We start from the raw sequence: 25,791 nt of genomic DNA, 5'->3' as shown, positions 1-25,791 counted from the left end.
AATGAAAAGAATATTTCTGATCTTTCCGCAGTAAGAGCATGGACAGAAAATTTAAGGCTGTGCTCATTATCAGGGGCAACTCTGCACTTGGTCAAAGACAAGAGTGAGCACTTCCTTAAGTACCACACCCTGGACATCTCCTGAGCCTCCCTCAAGTCCTGATCCTGCCTGGGAGCCTGATAAAAGAGCAGCTTCGGGGGCCCCCACCCCAGAGGTTTGTAAATCACATACAGAATGTCCCTGGCTTCTGATAGCTTGACTTAACCATTTTTCTACTTTATGCTGGTATGAAAGCAATATGCATTCAGTAGAAATCATAATTCATTTTGATCTTTTCAAAATCATACTTAAATTTTGATCTTTTGCTGAGCTAATAATATATGGTAAGATCTCCCACAAGGCTGGGCCACAGCTCCCGTCAGCTGCACGATCACAAGAGTAAAGAGCTAATACACTTACAGCCATTCTGCTTTGCACTTTCAGTACAGTATTCAACCAATCACATAAGATATTCAACACTTCATTATAAAATAGGCTTTGTGTTACATGATTTTGTCCAACTGTAGTAGTGTAAGTGTTCCGAGCACGTTTAAGGTAGGCTATGCTAAGCTATGATGTTTGGTTGGTTAGGTATATTAAATGTATTTTTCACTACAGTATTTTCAAATTACAATGGGCTTCTCAGGATGTAACCCCATTATAAGTTGAGGAAGATCTATAGTTTGAACAGAGGGCTACTGATAAAGAAAGGGAAACATCTAATTTGCTTCAGGAGGGAATAAAATGAAAGCGGTTTAATTGATTAAGACAAGAAATGAACATACAGAATTTCTAAATGGCATTTCAGAAATCAGGATAACTGCCACAAAGGATGGATTCTGAGGGCAGAATGCTGAGCCCTAATACATTTGCATAAAATTTAATTTAAAAGATTTTTTTGCATATAAAAGGAGAAACATGGACAAAAAGGAATACTTTGGGTAGGAATCAACACCACAAATCAAGAAGTGCAAAAAAAACACTACACACAACTTTACTTTCTTTTGAATTATGAACACTTATACAAATTTGACTTCATGAACAAAACAAATCACAGTAATAATTATCATAATTTATTGATCTAAAAGTATTCGCCATGAAAAATAAGTCACTGTGTAACTCTGGTTGTAAGAATCATAATGATGCCACAATTCAGTTTATTGCTTACCTTTACATTAAATATTAAAACCTGCTGATAGACTGTGATAGTTCTATTAATTTGAAATTATTTCACTTTTCAAATACCTTCTCAGAAATAAGAAAGTATAATTATCAAGTATGTTAATTTCCATTCCTAAAATTTTGTTTAAATCACAGGTTAAAAGGCATTGCTTAGGATTTAAAAATGCATTTCTTTCAGGAATAGTTTTTCATAGACCTAACTAATTACAATTAAAGGCAGAAAGTGATTTTCCATACAAATTATAAGCTCCACAAAAGTGCATTCTCGAGATGTTAAGGCATTTGAGGACAAAGGACACCTCCTTGTTTCCTTAGCTTAAAGGTTTGCATTATGCTTAAACGACTCCTTCATCCTTTTGACAACAGAAAGGTCTCCTGGTCCCTCTGGCCAGTTGTCATGATCTGTTAGGGGGAAAACCTCATGTCATTCGCCAAACTATTAACCTCATTAGTCTTCTTAGTTTCCACTAAACCCTCTTGTTATTTTCCCTGGTTCATCCCTTTTCTCAGCAAGAAAAAAGTGATCATTAAGACAAAAGGCAACTGTGAGAAAATCTTGGATTTGAATCCAACTCTACCACTTCCCAGCTTTTCCAAATTTGGTGAAATATTAAATATTACACTTATTTACAAATTGTCATTTATTTATACCTATAAAAATAAATGTATATGTCTATTAAAGATGTATTTTTCATCCATTTAAGGGGACAAATCTTTTTTAAAGTTGTGTGAATTAAATATGACACCCTATGTACAGCACTTGGCATACTACAGACATTCAATAAACATTACTTCCTTAATAATAGTAATTAAAACAAGTTTCCTTTCTACCAGGCACATCTAGCTGCCTCCCAAGCATCCAGTCCCTCACCTTCTCTTTCCAATAGCCTCAGTTTCCACATAGGAATCCTGAGATTCTGGAGAAGTGACCCCACTTCGATCACTGACCTACCTAAACCAGTCAGTGCACTCCATTCCCAGGCCAGGGTCATTGGCTGAGGACAGACATTTGCATAAGGTGCTCCAAAGCACAGTGGATCTCAGAATTTTGTTAGAAAGGCTAAAGCAAAGGTTCTCACTCCCCTCCCCTCTCTCTCTGCCTGGCTGATATGAACAAAGAAGCATGGAGCTTTAGGGGAGGCAGGCAGCCATCCTTCAAGAGGAGACTCACTCTTAAGACAAAGCCAATATCAAAAGCAAAAAACAAAGGGGGAAAAAATTGTCCTTGAAGAGATCCCTGAGCTGATGAGTCAAGTCTCGCCTGCTTTTGCCAACAAATTCCTTTACTGCTTAGGCCAGCTCTGGTTGCAGCTAAAAAGCATCCTGTCTGACACAGGGTTTTGAATGTGCATGTCTAATTTAATCATCCCAACAGTTTACTAACTAAATACCGTAAGTGACTCCATTTTAAAGAAAAGAAAATGGAGGCTTACAGACATTAATTTTCCCAAGGTCATACAGCTAATAAGGGGATGGCTGGGTTTCCATTCCAGGTGATCTGACTCCAGGCAATCTTAAAGGAAACACTAGGCTGAAAGGTGGGTGTTTTCCTTAGAAACTTAAAAAATATTTTCATACTAATAAAAACACTGCTAGAATTAGAAAAGAAAATCATTTTACTGAGGGCTGAAGAAGAAGCAGTCACTTGGGAATTTATTTCCCTTTATAAAGGAAAAGCAGTGTAACTCACCTTAACTAATACTGACTCAACTCTACTGGTGAGGGAAGTAGAAATGTTCTCTCCACCCTCACCACTTTAAATGCTATCAAAACATAATATTGTGTAACCATGTAGGCATTTTTCTTTCCAACTGAGACCCTTAAAACCACAGATTCTTATGCACATCACCACATTGATATTACCGTAAAGAAATGTATATGAGAAGGGAAAACAATAAAAAAATACTAAAGTTTCATTTATTAATACAAAGGTCTTAAGCTTTGATTAGACTGTTAGCACATATAAGTTGAATCTGGATCTCTGATATGAATTTCAAATACACGTGTTATATCAACCACATTTTAATATGCTAGTAGCCACTTAATCACCTATCATTAGAAAAAGTTCAAATATATTTGAATTTTCTATCCTTTTCTACATTTTGGGAGAGATTTGGAATTTTTAGCATGTATGTGACTTTTAACTCCTATGATTTGTTTTGTCACTTGTAAAATTAGGATATTAGACTACCTGGTTTTTTAGAACCCTTTCAATCCCAAAGTTCTAAGGTCTAGCCATTAGATAAACACACACACACACACGTGCACGTGTGTGCATGTATTTGCATGTAATATTTATATTTGATTGAGTCTTACAAAGTTATTGCTTTTGTCCATCAAACATGATTGAATACAACAAATACATATGGTTTTACTCCATATATATCCCAAAGACAGTGTAAAATAGGAACATACTATCCCTCCCCACCTAACAGGTTTGATTCTTCTGCTCAGATATACAAACCACTTATTGCAGGTACACAGAGGAAATAAATCTTAAAAATATGGCAACCTCTTGCCTCTTTCTATCTCTTCCTTATACATATATACCCACACTGAGAATACTTTAGTGTTAAAATTCCACCAACCTATGCACATATAAACAGCTTTCTTAATATATAAAGCTATGTGCTAATATAAAGATATTTAGATATTTTCTGTGACCAGGAACATTTCCTTTAAAAATCCTATCATGAATATAAACATTTTGTACATTTCAGTGTTCTATAAGAAAAAATATTTATCTCTGAAGTGAGTACATAAGTTTTGGGAACTTGAACGTGAAAAAGCATAGACTTAGTGACCCCTCACTTCTGGATGGCTCACCTGGTATCTCAGACATGTGAGTATACAGACACTGGCCCCCATCCACCTCCACCAATTGGCCGGTGATGAAGGAAGCAGCAGGCGATAGCAGGAAGCATACCAAGGGGGAAACCTGGAAACAGAAGCACACACATGCTTACAGAAAAGCAGATGCTTCTCATTTCTGTCTGCTGCCTATTTCCAAGTAAATACATCTCAAATGCGTGACTGTAACATGAATTTTACAGTCTGTGTAGACTACAATTTCCTTTTTCTATTTGAGCATCATTAAAATCAGGTAAGTAGCTAGGGTAGCAAGATGTGGTAGAGCTTTAGACAACATCAAATAAGCTTTGCAGTGTGAAGGAACCAAAAGTGAACATAGTGCTTACTCTTTGCTTTTTCCTGTTTCAAACAATTCAGTTCCTGCCACATCTTTCAATGCCCTTCACCACCCCACTTTGCAACACCACCATGTGCCTTTTATATTTTTGCCCCTGAAATGATCAATGTGTCTGTATAACAATATACTGGCATTTGAGTTTGCTCGGTCCAAGGTCCTGCAAGCTAAAGCCCAGTAACTCAGACTACAGGAGCTTTCTATGAGAGGGACTTCAGAATCCTACTGCATCCCCTAAAACTTCAGATAGGTAATTGATGAATTCAGCAACATCTACTCCCAAAACCAAAGAGAAAGAGAGAAATTATTTCATCAGACATAAAGGAACTCTCATATGAGGCTGTTGGCACAGGCAGATCTTAAGGAGATGCTTCTCAAAGGGTGATCCTAATGCCTGCATTAAATCCCGAGGAATGCTTACTAAAAACTCCAGATTTCTAGCCTCAACTTGAGATCTTCTGAATCGTAAGCTCTGGGACGGGGCCCTGGAATCTGCAGGTTCCCAAGCAGGGGTGAGGCTAGGGGAGGCTAGTGAGGCACTTGAGTGCAGCAGCTAAAGAGGAGCTCACTTGGGGAGACAGCACATGGGCACAACACTGAGCAGGCATATCCTTAAATGGTGTGTCCGTGCCTTGCTTGCCTCATCCCAGTCCTGGCCCTGATACAGCACTGTAGCTGTACTTCCTTACATGGCTATGCCTTTTGGAGACCCTGGAGGGAAGGCACAGCCTTCTCAGATCTTTGTGCCCCCAGCAGCTAGTCTAGAACTGTACTATCTAAAACAGAGGCTATTAGCCATACAATACTACCCAAAACACTCCAAATGGCTAGTCTGAATTGAGATGTGCTCTAAGTGTGAAATATACACTAGATTTTGAAGACTTAGTGTATGGAAAGAAGAATGCAAAATATATTGAAGAATGCAAAATGATAATGTCTTCCATAAATTGGGTTTAATAAAATATGTTATCAAAACTAATTTCACCTCTTCTTACTTTTCTTAAGGTTGCTCCTAGGGAGCTTAAAATGACATATGTGTCAAAGATATTTCTATTAGACAGTGCTGATAGAGAATAATTTTAAAGTTCCCTTATTCCTGGGAAAGGGCAGATAGTTCTGAGCCATAGTAACAAGTGACCATCAGAGCTAGTTTTATCCTGTTGAATCAATCAATGACAACTAACCCTGTGAATATGTTCTGTTAGTCAACCAATCAGTGCTAGCCCATTCTGGAAGTCAGCCAATCAGGAAGACTCCCTCCAATAAGCTGCTTCCTAAATGTCAGCCAAACAACAACCCTCTCAACCACATAACCATGACCTCCTTAACCTACAAATCCCTGAAGCCACATGCCCCCCAGAAAAAGAAAAAGATGATTCTGTTCTGTTCAGAGAGACTATATCTGATCAGCAATCAATGTGGCTTTGTGCTGAATTTTGTTTAAAATATTGGCTGACAGATCCATCCTTTGACCATGTTTAGCATAAAATAAGCACTTAATTGACGTTTATAGAATGAAGGAATCTTTATGCATCTCTTATCCCAAAATGAGGGGTGGCTGTATTGCTGAGCTCTTAATAGTGTTTTACCCACAGATTAGGCCCCATTAAATAATACTTAATTCATTTGAAACTCTCTGCCAGGTAAAAGACATGTAAATATTCATGATTCCTGGTTTACTTTAGGAACTTGACATGGAGCTAAACAAAACTAATAAAGTTTGCATAATTACCAAATTAACTAGGAATTACTGTAATACCTTCAGATAGATTCTTCTTCACTGTCATTTTAATGGGGTCCATTTGACTGATGGACTTGAAGTACTGAGTCATTCACAAGAGTTTTAATAATCAATAAATGCTGTTAGAGACTAACAACTTGCACCCACTTAGGTGGATAATACTTTTTTTTGGCTCAGTAATGTGTTTACTTTCAGCTTTGTTTATTAAAGATCACAGGACTTTAAATAAATAGGCTGGGGTTTGACCCACATATGCCCTTAGGCAAATTAATGAACTTCATGGCCCTTAGTTTCTTAATTTGTAAAATGGGTGTACAGCATCTCACAAGCCAATTGAAGGGCCAGCCGACTGTTACATTCCCTGTCTAAGAGATGCTGGGGGCCACCATGGGAGCTCTAGGGAGTTCCTTTTAAAACTATACCTACATTCTAACCCTCCTGACTACTCTAGGTACTGTCACTTAAAAGACAGCAACTCATTGATAAACAATTGAGCCAATGGCAGGGCATGAACATTCCGTCCTGAAAGGGACATTGACGATTAGCTGGGACAATAAGAAGAGTTTCTTGGAAACGTGACCTAAGGATGCTAGGACAATCAGGCAGAGACATTCTGTATCTCTCCTCATTTTGCACTTTATGGCAGATACCATCATCTCTCCTTCCTTTCATGACCAAACTTTTTGAAGGTATTACCTACACTAGTCAAAGCAAGGTAGCAAAACTCGGAGCGTGCCTAAGACCCTGCCAGGCGATTTGCGAGGACAAAATTACTTTCATAAGAACACTATGTCTTTATTTGTCTTCTTCACTTATTGGCATTGTACTAATGGCACTAGCACACCAGAGCAATGGTGGGAAAAACTAGAGCCTCGGTATGAATCAGGGCAGGAACACAAAACTGAACGAGTGGTAATTATAGTGGTAGTCATATTCTTCCTCGGCAAGTACATGGGGCAGTTTCACTTTAAAATGTCCTTGATGAAACAGTAAAAAATTATTAATTGTATTAATCTCAGCCATTGAGTACACATCCTTTGACTGTCCTGTGTTAGGAAATGGAAATTACAAGTAAGCTCTTCTACCACATAAGGAAAAACACAGGTGTTTCATGAAACACCATTTTTTCCTTGAAATAATGACTAACAAAGTATGGGTATTCACATTTCAGTATCTGAAAGACACTTTTTCAAAAATGAACAAAGTGACACTGCCATCTTAAAGGAAACAACTGACAGTATTTTTTTGCCAATGATTAAGAGCTGAGCTTTCAGGTGAAAATAAGGAGGTTGGAAAACTTGGACTGTCACCATGAACTTAACAGCTTCCCAATATTTAAAGATTTTTCTGAAGAGACCAGTGGTGATATTAACAAATATGACCTTTGATACTTTATAATGGAATGTGTGTCAATATTTAGACCTCTATAACTCAGTGAACCAATATTTTCTCAAAATGCAATGCCTGATATTACAAAATCATCTATGGGTGAAAGATCCAAAGTGCAAGAAAGACCAATGGATTTTAATATAGCAGAGTACAAACGTTCACTGACACAGCTGGAGATTCCCCATTGTGAATAATCTTTACCTAAGTGCCACGTGTCAAATACTAAAGAATACCCACAATTACCTGAAAAGGCCATTAAAATATTCCTCCATTTGCCAAAGCTACATCTACATGAAGGTGGAATTTCTTCATATGCTTGTAACCAAAGCAACATATCCCAACAAACTGAAGGAAGATGTGAGAGGCCGATTGTATTCCATTAAGTGATACATCAAACAGATTTGTAAAAGTGTAAAAAAATGTACAAAAATTGTTTTTTAAAATGAGGTTCTCTTCATTAAGAATATTATTCATGTGAGTATGTAATGCCTTTATTACTCTATTTTTAAAGACTTGGCAAATATTTCATAAATTTCTCAATTGCAATTTCTATATAGTAAAGATAGATAATATAGTTCACAATAAACAACACGTGTGTTCTGTCCAAAATAAAAATATCATCATGTCATTCCCTTGATTGAAAATCCTTTAAAACCTTTCTTGGTTTTCAGAAGAAAAATCCAAACACCAAATGTTGGATTTAACAGTATCTTCTAAAATTTAATATGCAAATCAATTTTAGTTCAGGAATTTTATCTCTAGAAAGTTACCCCCTCACACAAGAGTATGTGACTGTGTTCAAGGATATTCACTGCAGAATTACTAATATATCCAAAATATAAACAGAATCAAAATATGTAACAATGAGGTCTAATTAAATATACCATGGTATATCCATAGCAAGTTGCAGAAAAGAACATATAGTAGAATCCCATTTTGGTAAAAACATCAATAAATACAGATATTTTTGTGTATATATAGTAAATTTCTGGAAAGATACACATCAAACTGATAATGAAAGGTAGTTCTAGGAATTTAACACCTTTCCTTCTAGTAGTTTTATGGCTTTGCTTTTATATTTAGCACCTAACATATGTGAAATCATTTGTATGTGATACAGCATAGGGGGGTTACTTTCTTTCTAAATGAACAGCCAGTTGCTGCAAGACCTCTGCTGAATGGGCTATCCTATCCTCACAGACTTGATAGACTACTTTTATCCTATAAACTCCCTGTATGTATGTGATACTTCATGCATGAGTCTATTTTGTTCCACAAATTTTTATCTGTTCCAGGACCAGCATCAGATGCTGAAAATAACTATAGCTTTATAGTATTTTTGGTATCAGGAAAGTCAAATCCGCACCATTAGTCAAAACATTTTTTGCTGATTTTGCACCACTATTTTTCTAGACAAACTTTAGAATCAGTGTGTTAATTCCAAAAACATATTAAATTTATACACTAATTTAGGGAAACTTAGTTTTAATAAAATTGATTCTCTTCATTGGGGAATATGAACTGTCTCTATTCTGATTTTTTTTTCTGTTCTTCAGTAATAAATTCTTTTTCCATTTAGAGCTAAGTTTACTCTGGGTATTTCAGTTTTTATTATTATTCTGGAAAGATATCCTTTTTATTTCCCATTACATTTTAAGACTTGTAATATTGGCATTTAATAAAGCCATTGATTTTTACACACTTCAGTCTGGCTGCCTTACAGAAATTGCATATGAAACTTCATATAGTCATAATCACCTGACTTGCTTAGGGTCCGGTACCAACAAATGCCAAGTGACAAACTAATGTAGCTGAAAACTGCAATGAAACAATAAGAGCATGCTGTTCTTAATTCATACCAAATTTACTCCTGAATAAATATTATTATGCATATGCAAAGCATAACCAGGATATGCAAAGCACAACCAGGATATTCCCAAGAGCCTTAAAGCACAGGGGAAATGGTTTGGTGGTAGTGGAACAAATCATCTCTTCAGCCAACCAGACTATGTAAAAAGGACACCAAATGTTACAAATTTCCAAAGTGTAAAACAAAGTCATTTGAATTAACCTTAGAAGTATACATTACCTCCTCAGGAATGCCCAGTCTTTTAGCTGGGATATTCTGAAAGTACCCTTCCAAAGCAGTTTTTGGCAAGTAACTATAGTTGTCAAAAGCAGTCTTGGAATAAATGGATCCCTATGTTTAAAAATAAAACAGGAACAAAATACAGTACATAAAATTAAATTTTTACTTGTAAAGATATCAAGACAGTCTATCGACCAACACCAAAAAGTAAGTGGTTTAAATTTCACAGAAACATTAACATTTCTAATACTAATTTTTCTCCATATTGTAAAAGAAGTAGTTAAGCACTATAACAAAAAGATTATCTGAATGCTCATTCTGTGACCTCCTCTCCCTTAATAACCAACCAAGCCCTAGATTTTTTTGTAAAAGATTTGGTCTCTTCAAGCATAATTATTTGAGTAGATCAGAGAGGCACCTAACTGAGAACAGTGGGACAGGAGAGTCTATTTTATGTTCCACTAGGCTTCTCTGTCTTACAACAGAACACTGAGCTGTGGTTATGAGCTGTGAGCCTTAGAAAAGGCAATCTTTTCATGGCTTTTCACCTAGAGTAAAAACCACAGCATTTGAGTCCATTATAAATAAATGAAAATTTTAATTGCTTAAGAATTATTTTATTTAGTTTTCATTGGCTTTCAAGGGTTTTATAAAGCCAAGACAAGTACTCAAACACTGTATAAAACAGGATAAAGTTATGTGTTAGTGGCTCAAACTACACCAGAGATTATGGGGAGGAGGGGAGGGCATGAAGGAGTGAAGTTAAGGTGAGGCGATTCAGCAGTATTAATTAGGGGTGACATGCTGTTTTCCAGTTAAACAATTTGTAACCTTTTATTTAGAGGATGAAATCTTCCAGGAGTATTAAGGTTTAGACATTAAACTTAATACATCTCAGGACAAACATGGCTTTAGTATTGTACTTATAATACTAACTTACCACCAGTGGTTTTCAAGAAATACACTTTTAGAGTCCAGTATTCCAAGGTATCAACATTAAGAATAGAACTGTATTTAACCTACCCTTATGTCAGCTGTGAAGGACTGAAGGCATATGAAGTTTCTGGCTAGGAGCCTGCAATTTGTTAGACCTAAGATTTCTCTACTGACTTCAATAAGTCAGTTCATGCTTAGTTCCCACTGGGTATCATGGATAACAATAGCTATAGATACTATATAGATAGATCTGCAGATAATATTCACATATATTATAGAATTTCAGATAGAGGGATGATTAGCATGTTAGCAACAACCAGAAAACATCACAGAGAACTGGATTTGAACTGAGTTTTGCAGGATGAGGGAGGTAGTTCATATAATGTCCCTCTTGGGACACATGGCTGATATGTAATACCCAGGAACCTTAAGCTGTAGCTTACTTCCAAAAAATTACATTGAACATAGTGTGATATGAAGTTGAACCTACTGTGAGCTTTTTTTCCATCTATCATTTGCATTATGTTTCAGAGAAATTTTTGCTTGAATTCTAGTCGATCTTTGAGAGTTCCCAGAAATCTGACCTTATCTCTGTTTCCAAATAAAGAATTCATGGTATACCATGAAATAACAAATTAATCTGGCAAAATTCATTCTTTAAAGCAGTGGTTCTCAATCTTCACCGTGCATTTGAATTTTCTAGGCAGCTTTTAAAAATACTGATGCCTGGATTCCACAGTTTGGAATCAAGCTCATGCATCACTATTTTTTAAAACATTTCACATATTATTATCCAAATATATAGCCAGGAGTAAGAATCACTGGCTTAATTTAACCTTCTTAACAATCTAGTTGTAAGCAAAGAATACTTTCTAATTCATCTATTTTTAAAAGCAAGTCTTTTCTAGTATACACACATATTAACAAATACCTCTATCAACCACACACATGGAATCAGAAAAGCACAACTTGTCAACAGCTTTCTGACGGAATGTTTACCTACAGGGGCAACACAGTTGATCCTTACTCCTCGGCTGGCCCATTCCAAAGCTAAGGTTTTGGTAAGGTTGTAAACACCTGCTCTGGAAGCTCCACTGTGCCTTTAAAAGACAAAATACAAACAGTACATTCAGCTTCTGTTCATTATTTCTCTCATTAACTAAACTCACAAGCGTGCCGATGACCTCTCAGAGCCGCACAAAAACATTATCATAAGTATGTCTTTTGAGCCTCTGTCTGAATAATGGGAAAAAACTGAGTCCATTATATTAACACATTGATATATCATAATATATTAATAATATTAAGGTCAAACCCCAGCCATATGGTAGTCAAACAAATCTCACATTGTGTAGGCCCACATAAGATCCCCAAATCACCGTGAGCAAAAGAGGAATTTTTTTCTTTGAAAGCAATATTTTTAAGAACTTCCTATTATACAGGAAAACAAATTGGTAATTTTAAGAGTTATAAGTGTGGTTATTTTCTAAATTAATTTTAGCTAATAAGGAATATGAAATTCATATATCAAGCTAGAAATAGTATCAATAGACTTTCTAGACATACCAAAATTTACATAAATTTTAATATGCTTCCCGATAGGAGGTTCAAAATATATAGGCCTACATCCATGTGAGGTCTCACACAAAAGGTACAGATATATTATGGTTTAAAACTTCTGATTTGCAAGGTCCTCGGAACCAAGTATCTGAGATGTGGGGGTGTACTACATTCTCACTGGACAACACCTACAGAGTCAAACGTCCTGAAGAAAACCTACCTCCAGCCCACTGTCAGCTGCAGCAGCCGTGGTGGGATTCTATCCATCAGAATTACCTGAGCAACCCCATCACCATCACATGTGGCCATGACTTCTATAGCTGCCACATCCAACAGTCCTGGGGGACCTACAGGACAGGTTCCCTTGACCTCAGTGTGGCCACCAGTGCTAAGAGGGGCCTTCTGGAGCGACGCTCAGCTGGGAAGGACGACTGGACTGCAGTCACCAAATGCCCCCACATCACCAGGAGCAAGAGGCCAAGGCAGCAACAGCTGTGCTTATGCAGGAAGCACAACCAAGTGCTGACCCTGTTGTATGGAGAACCTAGAGGCGTTTGTCCCCTTGCACTCAGCCCCCTGGCCACCAAGGCCATCACAGGAGGTCTTGCCTCTCATCAAAGGGAAGGCTCAGCAGTTACATCGAGCCCTTGAAGAAGCAAATGGTAGATGTTCAGGAACTAACCCAAGAGAGAAAACCACTAGAACTGAGAGGTGAAAACCAGACACGGAAATTACTCTCTGAATTTGAGCGTCTCAACCAGTTTGTGAAGCATGAGAAAGAGGCAATTGAAGGGTAGCAGAATATGCCAGGCCAAAATAGGACCACAGGAGTTCAGGACACAGCATCCCATAATATGCCTCATGGATATATTATTTTGACCCTATGCACTTAAAAAACAGCAAAAGCAGGGAGAGGCTTTCTCTGAACTCCTTTTATTTGCCTAAAGAGAGATCCTCCATAAGGAACTCAACTCTCATCAATCCCCTCCCCAGGAATTGCATCAACCAGGGAAGACGGACTCACCACAGGAGAGGAGACCAGAAGTCAGCGCCACACCCAGAGGAACTCTGTCACAAACTGTCGCACCTTCTAACAAGTTTCCCAAGGCTCGTCTATTCATCATTCTCGGAAATCACCACCCCTCACCTTTCCTTTTTAAGATGGAATTTCACCCTAGAAAGTGACTCATATTTCCCTGGATATCTCCCATGTAAACATGCGATAGATATGTGAATAAACTTCTGTTTGTTTTTCTTCTGTTAATTTGTCTTTTATTACAGGGGTCTCAGCTAATAACTCAGAAGGATAGAGGTCCCTCCCTACACAGGTCTCTCAAGGGTAGCTGATGATGAGAAGGACATTCAATAGCAACTCGGTGCAAGCATAACAGCATTTTCAGACTACATTCAGTAGTCCCTTTTTCAGTCCTACTTTCAGTCCCTACTCAAAGATCCACTAAGGAAGGTGGCAGAGAAGAATGTGATGTCAGAAGGGAAATTGCTGATGGATGCCAAGAGCATCTGCAGCAGGTGTGAAATCGTGGAACCCCCAGCTCTCTCTTTGTTCCGGTTAAGGAAAGACGGATGTGGTCTTCCTCTGCAGCATTCAGCTCTGCAGAGCTGAATTATACAGTTGTACAGAAATTGAAAGCAGGTACTTTGGATCCCCAAACAACACATCCTAATCTGTTTATCTCTGGGGTTACAAAAAAAAAAAATCTATGACATTTGTAAAGAAAAAGTAAAGAGTTCATCCAAATCCAGAGAGACGTATGGCTTATCCAATAGTCCTGGGTTCTGAAGGATTCGATTTTGGCGGGCATTACCGGGAAGTTTAGGTGGATGAGAAGCCTGGATGCACCATGCGGGTTGCAGAGAATCCCCTTTTCCAAGATGGGGAAGTGACCCCCATCAGGACAGAACAGATGCTGGACAACCCAGCTTCAGAATGGGGACTATGTCATGTGAGGTGCTGTTCCAGTCACTCTTCTTTTGAAGGAAAGCCCAGAGGGACTGGTATTTACCTGGACTACAAGTTGCATGAGATGATATTTTACCATTTAAATGACAGGTCCCACATCCATTCTTTCACTGATAAATTCTCTGAAATACTAACACCTTACTTTTGTACCAGATATGATTGAAAACCTTTGTGCAATAACAAACTATTAGTGATAAACTGCTTTGAGGGCTATAGCTTCATTTTTTTTTCCTGCAATTTATGAATAGGATGCGGAATGATATATAACTCTCGAAGAATCTAGCACTAATAAATGTTTTAAATGCTTCTACAACTTAAACATGTAAGTGAAATCACAGTACATGCTTTTTTTTTGTCTGGCTTCTTTCCCTCAGAATAATTATTTGAGGTTCGTTCATGTTGTTGCATGAATCAATAGTTCATTCCTTTGTATTTCTGAATAGTAGTCCCTTATACAGACAGACCACAATTTATTTATTCATTCACCCATTGATGGGCATTTGGGTCACTCTCTCTCCGTGGGAGGTATGAGTTGCTGTGTGGCCTATCTCTTGCCCTTATCATTATTGACAATGATCCAAAAGATGAGCATGTCAGTCTGAACAGACCAACACAGATTGTGATAGAAAACAGACTAGTCTTAGATGACATCAAGACGAAAAGGATCAGAACACCCTTACCAAAATGTACCAAGACGATGATATAGTTCAAATCCACACAAAAAAGATACCAAGACCAAATCCACACAAAAAAGATACAAAGAAAAAGATGCTCCACTGAGAATACTGTTTCCTGTCCATCAATTGTCCAAATGTTGACAATAATATTTTTGGTGATGCTTGAAGAACAGGCAATCTCATACATTGCTGGTGGGAGCATAAAATGGAGAGAAATTTAGAAATACCCAATTTTTGTGCATTTATCCTTTATCCAGCAATTCAAATTCCAGGATATACCCTGAAGATATAGCTCCACAAATATGAAACAGATATGTACAGAATTATTCACCAAGAATTATTTGCAATAGCAAAATGTAAAACAATACAAGTTTCTATTAAACTTGAGACAATGTGTGCATTTGAAACAATGAATTTGAAGAGAAATCCGTAGGTCCATAGTGGCATAGCAAAATAATTAATAATAATAATAAATCTATGCAGAAAGAAGGGATGGTTGTGGTAGAAAAGTCTTTTTATGAAGTACATTAGCTAATAAATATAGACACAATTATGAACTAAGAAAAATTAATATTTTCACACCCCACTCTAATAAGTGATTCAGCTAAGGGTAGACAACGGTTGCTAAGATCACAATGGCAAACAGAATATTCGGAGTGCCAAAATATCACCCTAAGATTGCAGATGACTTTAGTAATTATAAAAGAATTAAGAATATATATATATATATATATATATATATATATATATATATACACTGATATGCATTGTTTTTATAAAATAAAAATACTATGTTAGAAAATAAAACATTTTAATTTAAAAAATGGAAAGAATCAGAACTTATAAATGATGCTAAAGAAATGGACAAAAACTAATGTTTCTTAAACCAGACTTTTTAACTGTTAAACTTGTGGCTTTCCAGTGGCTTCCTGGCATATTATCTCCCAGTTCTAATTGGATGGGCTTTTAGACAATTATGAAAGAATCTACTGAGTCAGGAAACCAAGTTAGTTCACTGATTTCCTTTCTTTAAAAAAAAAAAAAAATCAGTTTCCAACATAAAAATTTATCAAAATCTAAATAAGAGTGTGGAGAGCTATCAACCCAGGAACAACTTGGCAGATAAAAGACCCAGGACAAGATGGAGTCACCTGAGCCAAGGGAAACAAAATTTCACCTGAGGCAGAGGAGGGACAGGACGGCAGGAGAGTCTGAGCTTTCGACTCTTGAAAACCCTGCTGATGATCTAGTTCCAGAGGCTGGACTCTCAAAACTACTTCAACCTAACAGAATGCCTGGGATTTTACAATACTGTGGGTCCAATCCCTGGCAACCACCAATAGTAACTAACTTCTGGGTTGGCCAAAAAAAAAAAAGAACCAATCCCTCTTCGCCAAGATAAATTTACAGCCTTTGTGGTTTCAGCCTTTAAATCCCCCAATCCCCTTTATTCTCCAGAGCACTTTCACTCCTTATCTGCATCTGTGTTCCCAATCCGCAATCCCTAGACATGGAATAAACTTTCTCTTTGTAGCGTAAGCTTCTCCCAGTTTTATTTCTAAAATCGACAAGAGTCAAGTATGTCAAATTCCATGGATAACAATTCAGCAATTCTGTCTAAAATTGAACAGATATATTCGTGGTATTCAAATCTAAATTAATACAGATTAGTTTTCATTTCCACACCTTAACAAAAAAGAAGTTTCCAAACAGTGATGACAGGTTTAATAACATCTGGATGAGGCTTAGCAGATAAAATACAGGATACGCAATGGAGTTTGAATTTCAGATAAACAAAGAAAAAAATTTTAGCATAAGTATGCCCCTATACAATATTTAGAATATACTGATAATAAAAATGATTTAATCTGGGCATCCTATTTATTTTATTTTTCTTGGTAAATTTAGCAACCCTAACATGAATGGGAATGTTTTAGAAGTACATTTTTAATGCTCAGATAAAGGGAAATTCTAAGTATTGAGATCACAACTCATTAAAGGATTAACGATCTTGATTTAAGGAATTTTTCCTACCCTAAACTTCACCCAACCCCTGCCCCACTCAGAAGACAAATCCCAAAGACATAGGAAAAAAGTAAATAAAAATGCTTACACAGCTCCTGGAAATCCATTTTTTATAACCATAAGAATATTGACAATAGATCCTCCATGCTCTTTCATCCAGGAGTTGTAAACTGCAGGATTCAGACAAATGACAATCATGTTAAATAGTGTCCTGACCCTACCCTGATCCAGCATGCTATTTATTTAACATTTTTCCTATTTTAACTCACATTTCTCTTTTTATAAAAAGGCTGATTGAGGTACAGTATCACAAAATCCACCCACTTTATGTGTACAATGATTTTTAATAAATTAGAGTGGTCAACTACCACCAAACTCCAACACAAATGTCCTAAACACAAAAGGTTCTAAAACATTTCCGTCACTCCAAAAGGTTCCTTTTTGCCCATCTGCAGCCCAACCCATCCCCAGGCAAACACTCACCTACTTTCTGTTTCTACAGATCAGCCTTTTCAGAACATTTCATTCTATAAATGGAATCACACAATATGTAGCCTTTTGTGCCTGGCTGCTTTCACTTAGAATCTTTGTGAGGTTCATCCGTGTTGTAACATATGCCGATAGTTACTTTTCATTGCTGAGTAATAAGCCACTGCATGGAGGAGCCATCTTTTATATGTCCATTCACCAGCTTATGAACACTGGGATTGTTTTCACTTTGTGGTCATCATGAACACTATTATGAAAAGCCTTTGTGTGGACATATTTCTCTTGGGTAAATACCTGGAGTGGAATTGCTGGATCATATGTCATTCTACATTTAATTATTTTAAGAAACTGCCCAACTATTTTCCAAAGTGTCTCCACCAGTTTGTGCTCCTACCAGAAATGCATGATGGTTCCAGTTTTTCCACACTATTATTGTCTAACTTTTTTATTACAGCCATTCTAATGGGTGTGAAGTGGTACCTCACTGAAGTTTTTATTTGTATTTCCCTCTTAACTAACAGTGGTCAGTATCATCTGATATATTTATTAGCCATTCATGTATCTTCTTTGATGAAAAATCTATTCAAATATTTTGCCCATTTTTTAATTGGGTTGTTTTCCTATTATTGAGTTGTAAGAGTTCTTTGCATATTCTGGATACAAGTCCTTCATCAGATATGTGATTTGGAAAAAATTTCTCCCAGTCTGTGGCTTATATTTTCATTTTCTTAACAGTGTCTTCTGAAGCACCAACATATTTAATTTTGACTAAGTCCAGTTTACCAATTTTTTATTTTATGGATGGCATTTTTGGTGGTGTTTCTTAGGACTTTTAGGTAACCCAAAGTCATTAAGATTTTCTCCATTGTTTGTTTCAAAAAGTTTTATAATTTCACTTTTTGCATTTCGGTCCATGATCTATTTAGGATTTTTGGTTAGCTTTTGTTTATGGTGTAAAATAAGGGTCTTATAAGTTTACTACAAACGATATTCAAGGATATGAATATAAAGATGAAGAGATACATAGGGTGAGGTCCCAAATAAAGGAGCTCCCAATCCAGTCCCCATGCATTTGGGGGTTGGCATGGAAGCATGCAGAAGTGTTCTGGTTGGTGAATCTGGAAGTCTCAGAACCCTGTCCTTTAGGGCTTTTATGAAAGCTTCATTACATAGGCATTATTGATAAGTCATTGGCCACTGGTGATGAATTCAACCTTCAGTCCCTTTCCTGCCCTCCCCAGAAATCAGGCGATGAGACTGGAAGTTTCAACCTCTAATCACCTTTGGTTCCCTAGCAACCAGGTCCCCATCTTCAGAGGACTTCCAAAAGTCAGCTCATTAAAAAACCATGGTCAAAAGGGGCTTGTGATGAATAACAAGACTCCCATTTCACCTTTATGGCTCTGAAACCATTTCAGGAACTGAGGACAAGAGACCAAATACAACAAAAGATGCTCCCGTTGCTCTTACAGGTTAGGAAATTCCAAGGGTTTGGGGAGCTGTGAGCCTGGACGCATGAATGGAAGACCAAAATATGTGTTTATAACAAATCATAATACCACAGTCCCTAATGATTGTGGAACTACCGTACTACCCCTAGATTACCAGCCTGGACTTTTTTATGTGAAGGAGAAATAAGCTATCTTAAGCTCCTATTTTTTGGGGGGCTCTCTACACTGGAACAGCCAATCCTGTAACACAACTAATATAAAGCTTTATACTACGACACAGATAAAGTTGAAGCCTAGGAACGTCTGCAAGACCTTTGACTTAGAGCTACTAATAACATAAAGTGTAACCTATATTGGGGTAAAGACCCTTCAGGTTAGAATTACACCCATTCAGTGTTTCATCATAAAAATGATTTGAATCACTTGTTAGGAAATCTTTGGGTTACCCAACTTCAGGAGTCAAAGCCTGTGACACATTAGTTGTTAGTCAGAAAGAATATGGATTCTCCTTAAAGTTAGTTGTTAGTCAGAAAGAATATGGATTCTCCTTAAAGAGTTCACTGAATTTATCAACAGGCCCTTACAACAGATCTAACAGGTCATTTGTTAAAAACTGTGAGAGTTTTCTTTAATTTTTTTAATAACTTTGTAGCTGTATCTCTGTATAAATCCTTATTTTCTCATGATAAATTCCTAGAAGTAAACTGATAATATCAAAGACTATCCATATTTCATAAATAGTGTCAAATTACTACCTAAATGCATAGGATTTTTCCTATGACTTTGAATAAAGGTACTTTAATATGTTGGATTACTGACCACACTTACCTGCTTTGCACATGTAGAAAGTGCCTGTCAGATTGGTTTCAATCACAGCTTGCCATCCCTTCGAACTGATATGTTCAGCAGGAGAAAAGAACTGGCCTCCTCCATTGTTTACCAAGAAATCAATCTTACCATAAATATCTAGGGTAGATTTGATCAAGGTATTCACCTAAAGGAAAATATTAAGAGTAAACTGGTTAAAAAGCCTAACTTGCTACGTGCACCAATGTGTAGCCCCAGAAGAGTAAAAGAGCTCACAGTTGTGTGATGAGTGGTGACTCAGTGCCACGATAGCCACAGATCTCATGCAAGGCTAGATCTGAATATTGGTGACAAGATTTATCCAATGGCCTGGATTATTCCAAGTACAGCAAGTCTTCATTGTATTAGTACTAACCTATCATTCCAGAAGAATGTCTGGTGATGGAATCAGGTTAAAACTAACCATTGAGAGAGGACTTAAGGGTCAAAAGGCACAAAGTCATCTCACTGAGACCACACCCTTGCTTAACTTCCCCATATTGCTTCTCTCCTTTTCCTCCTTCTGAGATCATTCACTCAAAAATCATTAGCAGAAAAATCCCCTTCACAGGTTCTGCTTCGACGAAACCTCATCTAAGACAGCTACCAACAGGAAAACCTGAAGCACAGTTAGGTTTAGGGACTACTACTGTAAATTCAAATGAGTGAAAAAGTGTTACAGCTATATTGGCATTACCTCCTCCTCTTGACGGATGTTGCACTTCATGGGAGTGACTTGAGCCTGGCTGGTGGGAGGCAGGCCAGCCTTCAGTTCACCTGCAGCAGATTGTAATCTATCAAAGTTACGAGATGTAATGACCACATTACACCCTGAGAAGAAAACAGCCAAAGAACAAGTAAGTAAGCTTTCCCTGGTTGTCCAAATTCCAAAAGTAATAATGTTTAGAAAGTATTTCATGTGTTCCCATTGAAAAGATGAATTAGGACTTCTGTTTCTACTCAAGATGAGAGTAACAGGAACTGTATTTACCCTCCAGACCAAAACAATTAAAGCACTGGACAAAACAGATGCAACAATGATTTTCAGGCAGCACAGAACAGTGACCTCAGAGGGTGGGAACAATGTGAGCCCCCTGATTATTCCTGCTTGCTGTCTGGACAGTTTCCAGGCTGCAGCACAGGGAGGAACAACCCGTGCAGTGCCCAGGAGGCTCCCACGTAGAAGAGAGAAAGTTGCGAGTCCAGGAAGGCCAAAACAGCTATGACACAGGGGACAGAGAGAAGAGGGGTACCCAGAGACGAGCTCCCAATAGCTGCCCAGAGTTCCTCCAGATATTCAGCTGAACACTGGTCAGTGCATGTGAGTAAGAAAACTGAGGCTGGGGGGGAAAAACATTCAAAATGAGCAGATGAAACGAAACCTGGCACTCACACAGCACTTGGAATAGTTGCTGTTCCCACCAGGAAAAACACAGGGCATTGGGGTATACGGCCTCAGTCGTGAAGCAAAATTAGCCCTCAGCTAAAGGCTGTTCAGGTCAACACTTAACATAAAGCAAGCCTCTTTTAAAGTATCAAACTGTTTTCCACGTAACATAATTGCATGGCAGAACAAAGCTCAAGAATATGATAAGAATATAAAAATAATCGGCATCCACCCAAAACCTACTGGGCATCCAAAGGAGCAGGAAAACAAAGCCCATAATGAGAAGAAAAGTCAATCAGTAAAAACAGACCCCAAAAATGGCACTGATAATATAATTAAACCAGTGATAAATAGAGAAATATTCAAAGAAGCCAGAGAAAAAAGACACATTAATTACACAGCAAAAAAGACAAGGAAGACAGAAGACTTCTTTTCAAAAACAATGTAAGCAAGACAAAAACAATAAAACAAAAAAATCATGGTCCTTTCTCATGCACATTTCTAACTAAAATGGACCGACTTGGCCAAAAGTAATTTGGAATACCAACGTCCATATGGGCAGCTTTTGATCCCCCCAAATTTGTTTTTCTGAAAGTTAAACCAGAAAGCCATAATTCAAAAGAAAAAAAAATTAACGGGATGCTTATTGAATTGATACCTTGAGGCTTCCATTGTCAGGATTCTAAGTGTGCCCCTTTGCAAAATACTATTTCTATATTAACTGAGGCAAACAACTGAAAGAAGCCAAAGTGGCTTCTGAGGCCTTCCTTTCCCGTCCCCATCTTCTTGGTCTCCACATGGCAGCCACCCTGTGTCCAGGTCCTGCCTCAGGCACCATTTTCCTCTAGTCCCTCTATCCTGTCCCTGACTTCCTCTACACCTTCTGCTCCCCTATTCCAATCCTTTTGCTAAATTTCCTTTTTCTTCCAAATCCCTCCCTAACCCCTCCTTTCCTGAGCCTAATAAAACCTGCCTCTCTAAAGTTAAGTCTTCTGAAGATCCCAATAAACCATAAATTTCTTATGATTCTTGGACTAAGGCCAAACTATAAGCTATAGTTAAAGAGTTTGCTAAAGTGACTGAGGACTGTTCCTGGGGGGACAGGTTTGCTGAAGAATTTACCACGGTTATTCAAACTTACCAACCTGATTTCTCAGATTTTTATCAATTAATCCACACACTTGTAGGTGAGGGCCAGACCAAACATGGGATGAAACTAGCCTGAAGGGAACATCCTGAAAGTGATTTAGAGAAACAGACCCCCAGCTTTTGGTGAAATGTTAGAACACTTGCTAGAAATCTCCACCAAGCAATTACAGTGGCCTGTTGATTGGAATAGTTCAGGCTTGTGCACAAAAGCCTAATAAACTTGTTCATAATTATTATAATCAACTTCACATTGTTTTCAAAGAAGAGTCTGGCCTTCCTCTAAATATTGAATCCACCTGGGTAGCATTTAACTCTATTAATAATATGCTGAACCGGAATCTTCCTCTGTTAGTTAAAAGGGTCAGGATGGAACGGGGAACTGTCCACTCCGGATTCAGTTAATCTGGCAAACCAGCCTGCTCACACCCTAGAAGAGTCACCTAAAAGAAAGACCACTAAAATTATCAACTTTCAGCTCTGGCAATTGAAGGCCCCTAAACAAAACCAAAAACCTTGTTTTTGCCATTATTATAAAGAGCCCAGGTATTAGAAAAAAGACTGCTAAAAATTTAAGCATTTCAGGCACCTTCAGCTTTCTAGCCCACCTTCCCAACATCCCCCTAATTCCCAAAGACAGGGCTCTAAGGAACTGCAGGGGCTCTTCTCAATCCTCCCTCTTAATCAGCTTGGAGAAACCACTCAAGTGGAATGAATCTCTCTGTCCTTGTGACACTAGGGCTACCTTTTCCTGCTCAACAGCCCCTGCTTCAGAGCTCTAGAACAGTTTAAATAGTGCAAGTTTGAAATAAACCTAAACAGGTTCCTGTCTCTGAATCTATTCCCTTTGGTTTATGCCCCAGACAGACACACACACAACCTTTTCTCCATAGCTCTCCTGCCCTATTCACTTATTGGGCCAAGATTTCTTAAAAATATATGTCATGACATATTTCTCTCCCAAAAGGGGAAAATAATTCTAAAATTTGACAGCAGGAATCAAAATAGCCAACCAGGAGAATTGAATGATGCTTCAACGTCTTTTGCTCCATCTCTGCAGCACTACAGCTCAGAATGGGAACACTGATCATTCGGACCTATTGGGTCAGCTAACATCTTTAGGGGCAAAATCTTCAACTGATATTGGCAGAATCTACAGTGCACCTCCCCTCAAGATTCAAATAGATCCCTCAAAACCTCTCCCCACATTTAATCAATGCTCTATAAAGAGCCCTTCAAGGAAAAATCTTTGCTATTATTGATACATGAAGTTCATTGTTAGTACTTCAGTTTGATAAGGATAACCAATGTCTTCTGCCTGTCATTTGGGAAGAATGCAAATACATCTTGATAGTAATGCCTCAGGGTTTCACAGAGTCCTTCCTACTTTTCACAAACCATAAAAGCTTATTTGGATAATATATATTCCTTTAGGAATGTCAACACTGCCATCAATGTTTTCCTTAAGTATTTCCTTAAAAATACCCTACTATGACATGCTGGAATATCCATTTTCCTTACTAAGCAATTCTAAACCTTACCGTTTATTGTTGCCTTATATTACATTTTAGCTCGCCCTAAAGAGAATGCTTCCTTCTTTTCATGTACAAATATAAAAAGCAGAAATACTTGCCAGGAAAGCCTCGAACTAGAACAAGGGAGAAGCTTCACCACCTCTAGGAAGCCCACAGGTATACGGTAGATTTAAACTGAACTACAGTTGACCCTTGAACAACACAGGAATTAGGGATGCTGACCCCTCATGCAGTTGAAATTCCACATACGACTTTTGACTCTCCCAAAACTTAACTACTAATAGCCTACTGTTGACCAAAAGCCTTGTGTCAACATAAACAATTAACACATATTTGGTGTGTTGTATGTATTAGACACTGTATTCTTACAATAAAGCAAGCTAGAGAAAAGAAAGTGTTTTTTCAAATTGTAGCAAATCTCCAAAATCTTTTCTAATGTATTTCTCGAAAAGAATCTGTGGATAACTGGACGTGCACAGTCCAAACCTGCATTGTTCAAGGGTCATCTGTATATTGATAATCACACCTGTACTGATAACTGTTTCTTCACACAGCAGTATAACTTCTTTTGGGTCCCTGGATATGATTCCAATGTGTGGCGGGTGGGTGGAGGGTGGGGGATATTGGGGGGGCTCTTCCCCCATACGACACCAAGCAATTTTCAAACACCAGTGAGGTGTCTGAGAACTCAACTCAGTTCTGAAGTTATGTGTCAGGAGACAGCACCAGATTCCCCAGATTAAGGGCCCCAGTCCTATAACACTGCCCTCCACACCCCACTCCAGATGCCAGCCGCAAGTCCCAGGCAGTTACCTGTGCTTCTGACCAACCAGCTACAGATTGGAGGTTCCCACAACTTCCCCTTAGGTTAAAGTAAATACCATAAGAGATGTGAGATTATATGATGCGAGACTCTCAATATATCACAACTTTTCCAGTTAATGAAATCTTCCCATGTTTCCTATTCACTCATTAGGCAATATATAGAATGGATTAATTTTATTTATTTATTATTTCAAAATACCTTATTTCTAAGGAATACTAAACATATGCTAGTTTTTCTTCAAGTTATAATCATTTGCTGGTAGCAGGTCTTGCTTGCCTTGATGCTGATGACTGGTCAGGGTGGTAGTTGCTGAAGGTTGGGGTGGCCGTGGCAGGTTTTTAATTAAGACAACAGTGAAGTTTGACACATCGATTGACTCTTCAGAGTGGATTAATTTTAAATATATACCCACAATTAATTGCTTAGCATGTTTCCAACTCAGGCACAGTATCTTTGGTTCTTAGGTGTTCCCTTTAGTTGTATTTACAGCTGACCCTAGAACAACAATGGGGTCAGTAGCACCTGATCCCTCGGAAGTCAAACATCTGGTTTAACAATTCACTCACACAAAACTTAATTACTAAATAGCCAAATACTGACCAGCAGCCTTAAACATAACATGAGCAGCCAATCCAAACATATCCATAACATAATGATTAACACATTTTGTGTATTATATACTGTATTCTCACAATAAAGTAACCTAAACAAAAGAATTTTTTTCAAATTGTTACAAATCTCTAAAGAAATTTCCAACATTTTTATTGAAAAAAAAAGCTGCTTGGACCACACTATTCAAAACCCTGGGGTTCAAGGATCAATGGTGGTCATTCATCACCCAACGCCTCTCCACAATTTCTTAGCACTCTCTTCTCCCTCCCGGTTTTAATTTCGCCCACATCTACACCTCCTTTGCCATGCAGCTCCACACTTTCCAAGCCCGGCCTAGTGCCCCCTGGCTCCCCACCCCAGGTGAGGCAAGCCTGTGTCTCCACGGACGCCTAAATGCGGGCACCCTGGCTCAGGGGCCTGCTTACGTACCCAGGTGCAGGAGTTCGGAGGCGATGGCCTTTCCAATGCCCGTGCCCCCGCCGGTGACTATGGCCAATTGGTTCTGCAGCAAGCCGGCCGCCAGGAAGCTCTTGGTCTTGGCCCAGGAGCTCATGGCCGCAGGTGTGTGGGTGGCGGGGGCGCAATACAGCTTGGGTCACGCACTGTGCCCGGGGACTTAGAGGCGGGCGGGGCTAAGAGCGCCCTCCCACGTGACTCAGGCCCCGCCCCCTCCTG

The 25,791-nt window shown here is 38.2% G+C and overlaps 1 protein-coding gene across 1 annotated transcript; it reads right to left on the bottom strand.

Moving 5' to 3' along the window:
- Positions 1–1,000: 1,000 nt before the first annotated feature.
- Positions 1,001–25,754, bottom strand: PECR (peroxisomal trans-2-enoyl-CoA reductase). The gene is made up of 8 exons (XM_017656487.3): positions 25,546–25,754; positions 20,308–20,441; positions 19,593–19,758; positions 16,913–16,994; positions 11,585–11,681; positions 9,646–9,756; positions 4,048–4,159; positions 1,001–1,623 (listed from the first exon to the last, which is right to left on the bottom strand). Exons 1-8 carry the CDS (start codon positions 25,667–25,669, stop codon positions 1,538–1,540), a joined length of 912 nt encoding a protein of 303 aa, XP_017511976.2. The 5' UTR covers positions 25,670–25,754; the 3' UTR covers positions 1,001–1,537.
- Positions 25,755–25,791: the final 37 nt, after the last annotated feature.

The sequence above is a fragment of the Manis javanica genome, chromosome 12 (assembly GCF_040802235.1).
Source record: "Manis javanica isolate MJ-LG chromosome 12, MJ_LKY, whole genome shotgun sequence".
Classification (NCBI taxonomy): domain Eukaryota; kingdom Metazoa; phylum Chordata; class Mammalia; order Pholidota; family Manidae; genus Manis; species Manis javanica.
This window is presented reverse-complemented; position numbering and strand designations above follow the sequence as displayed.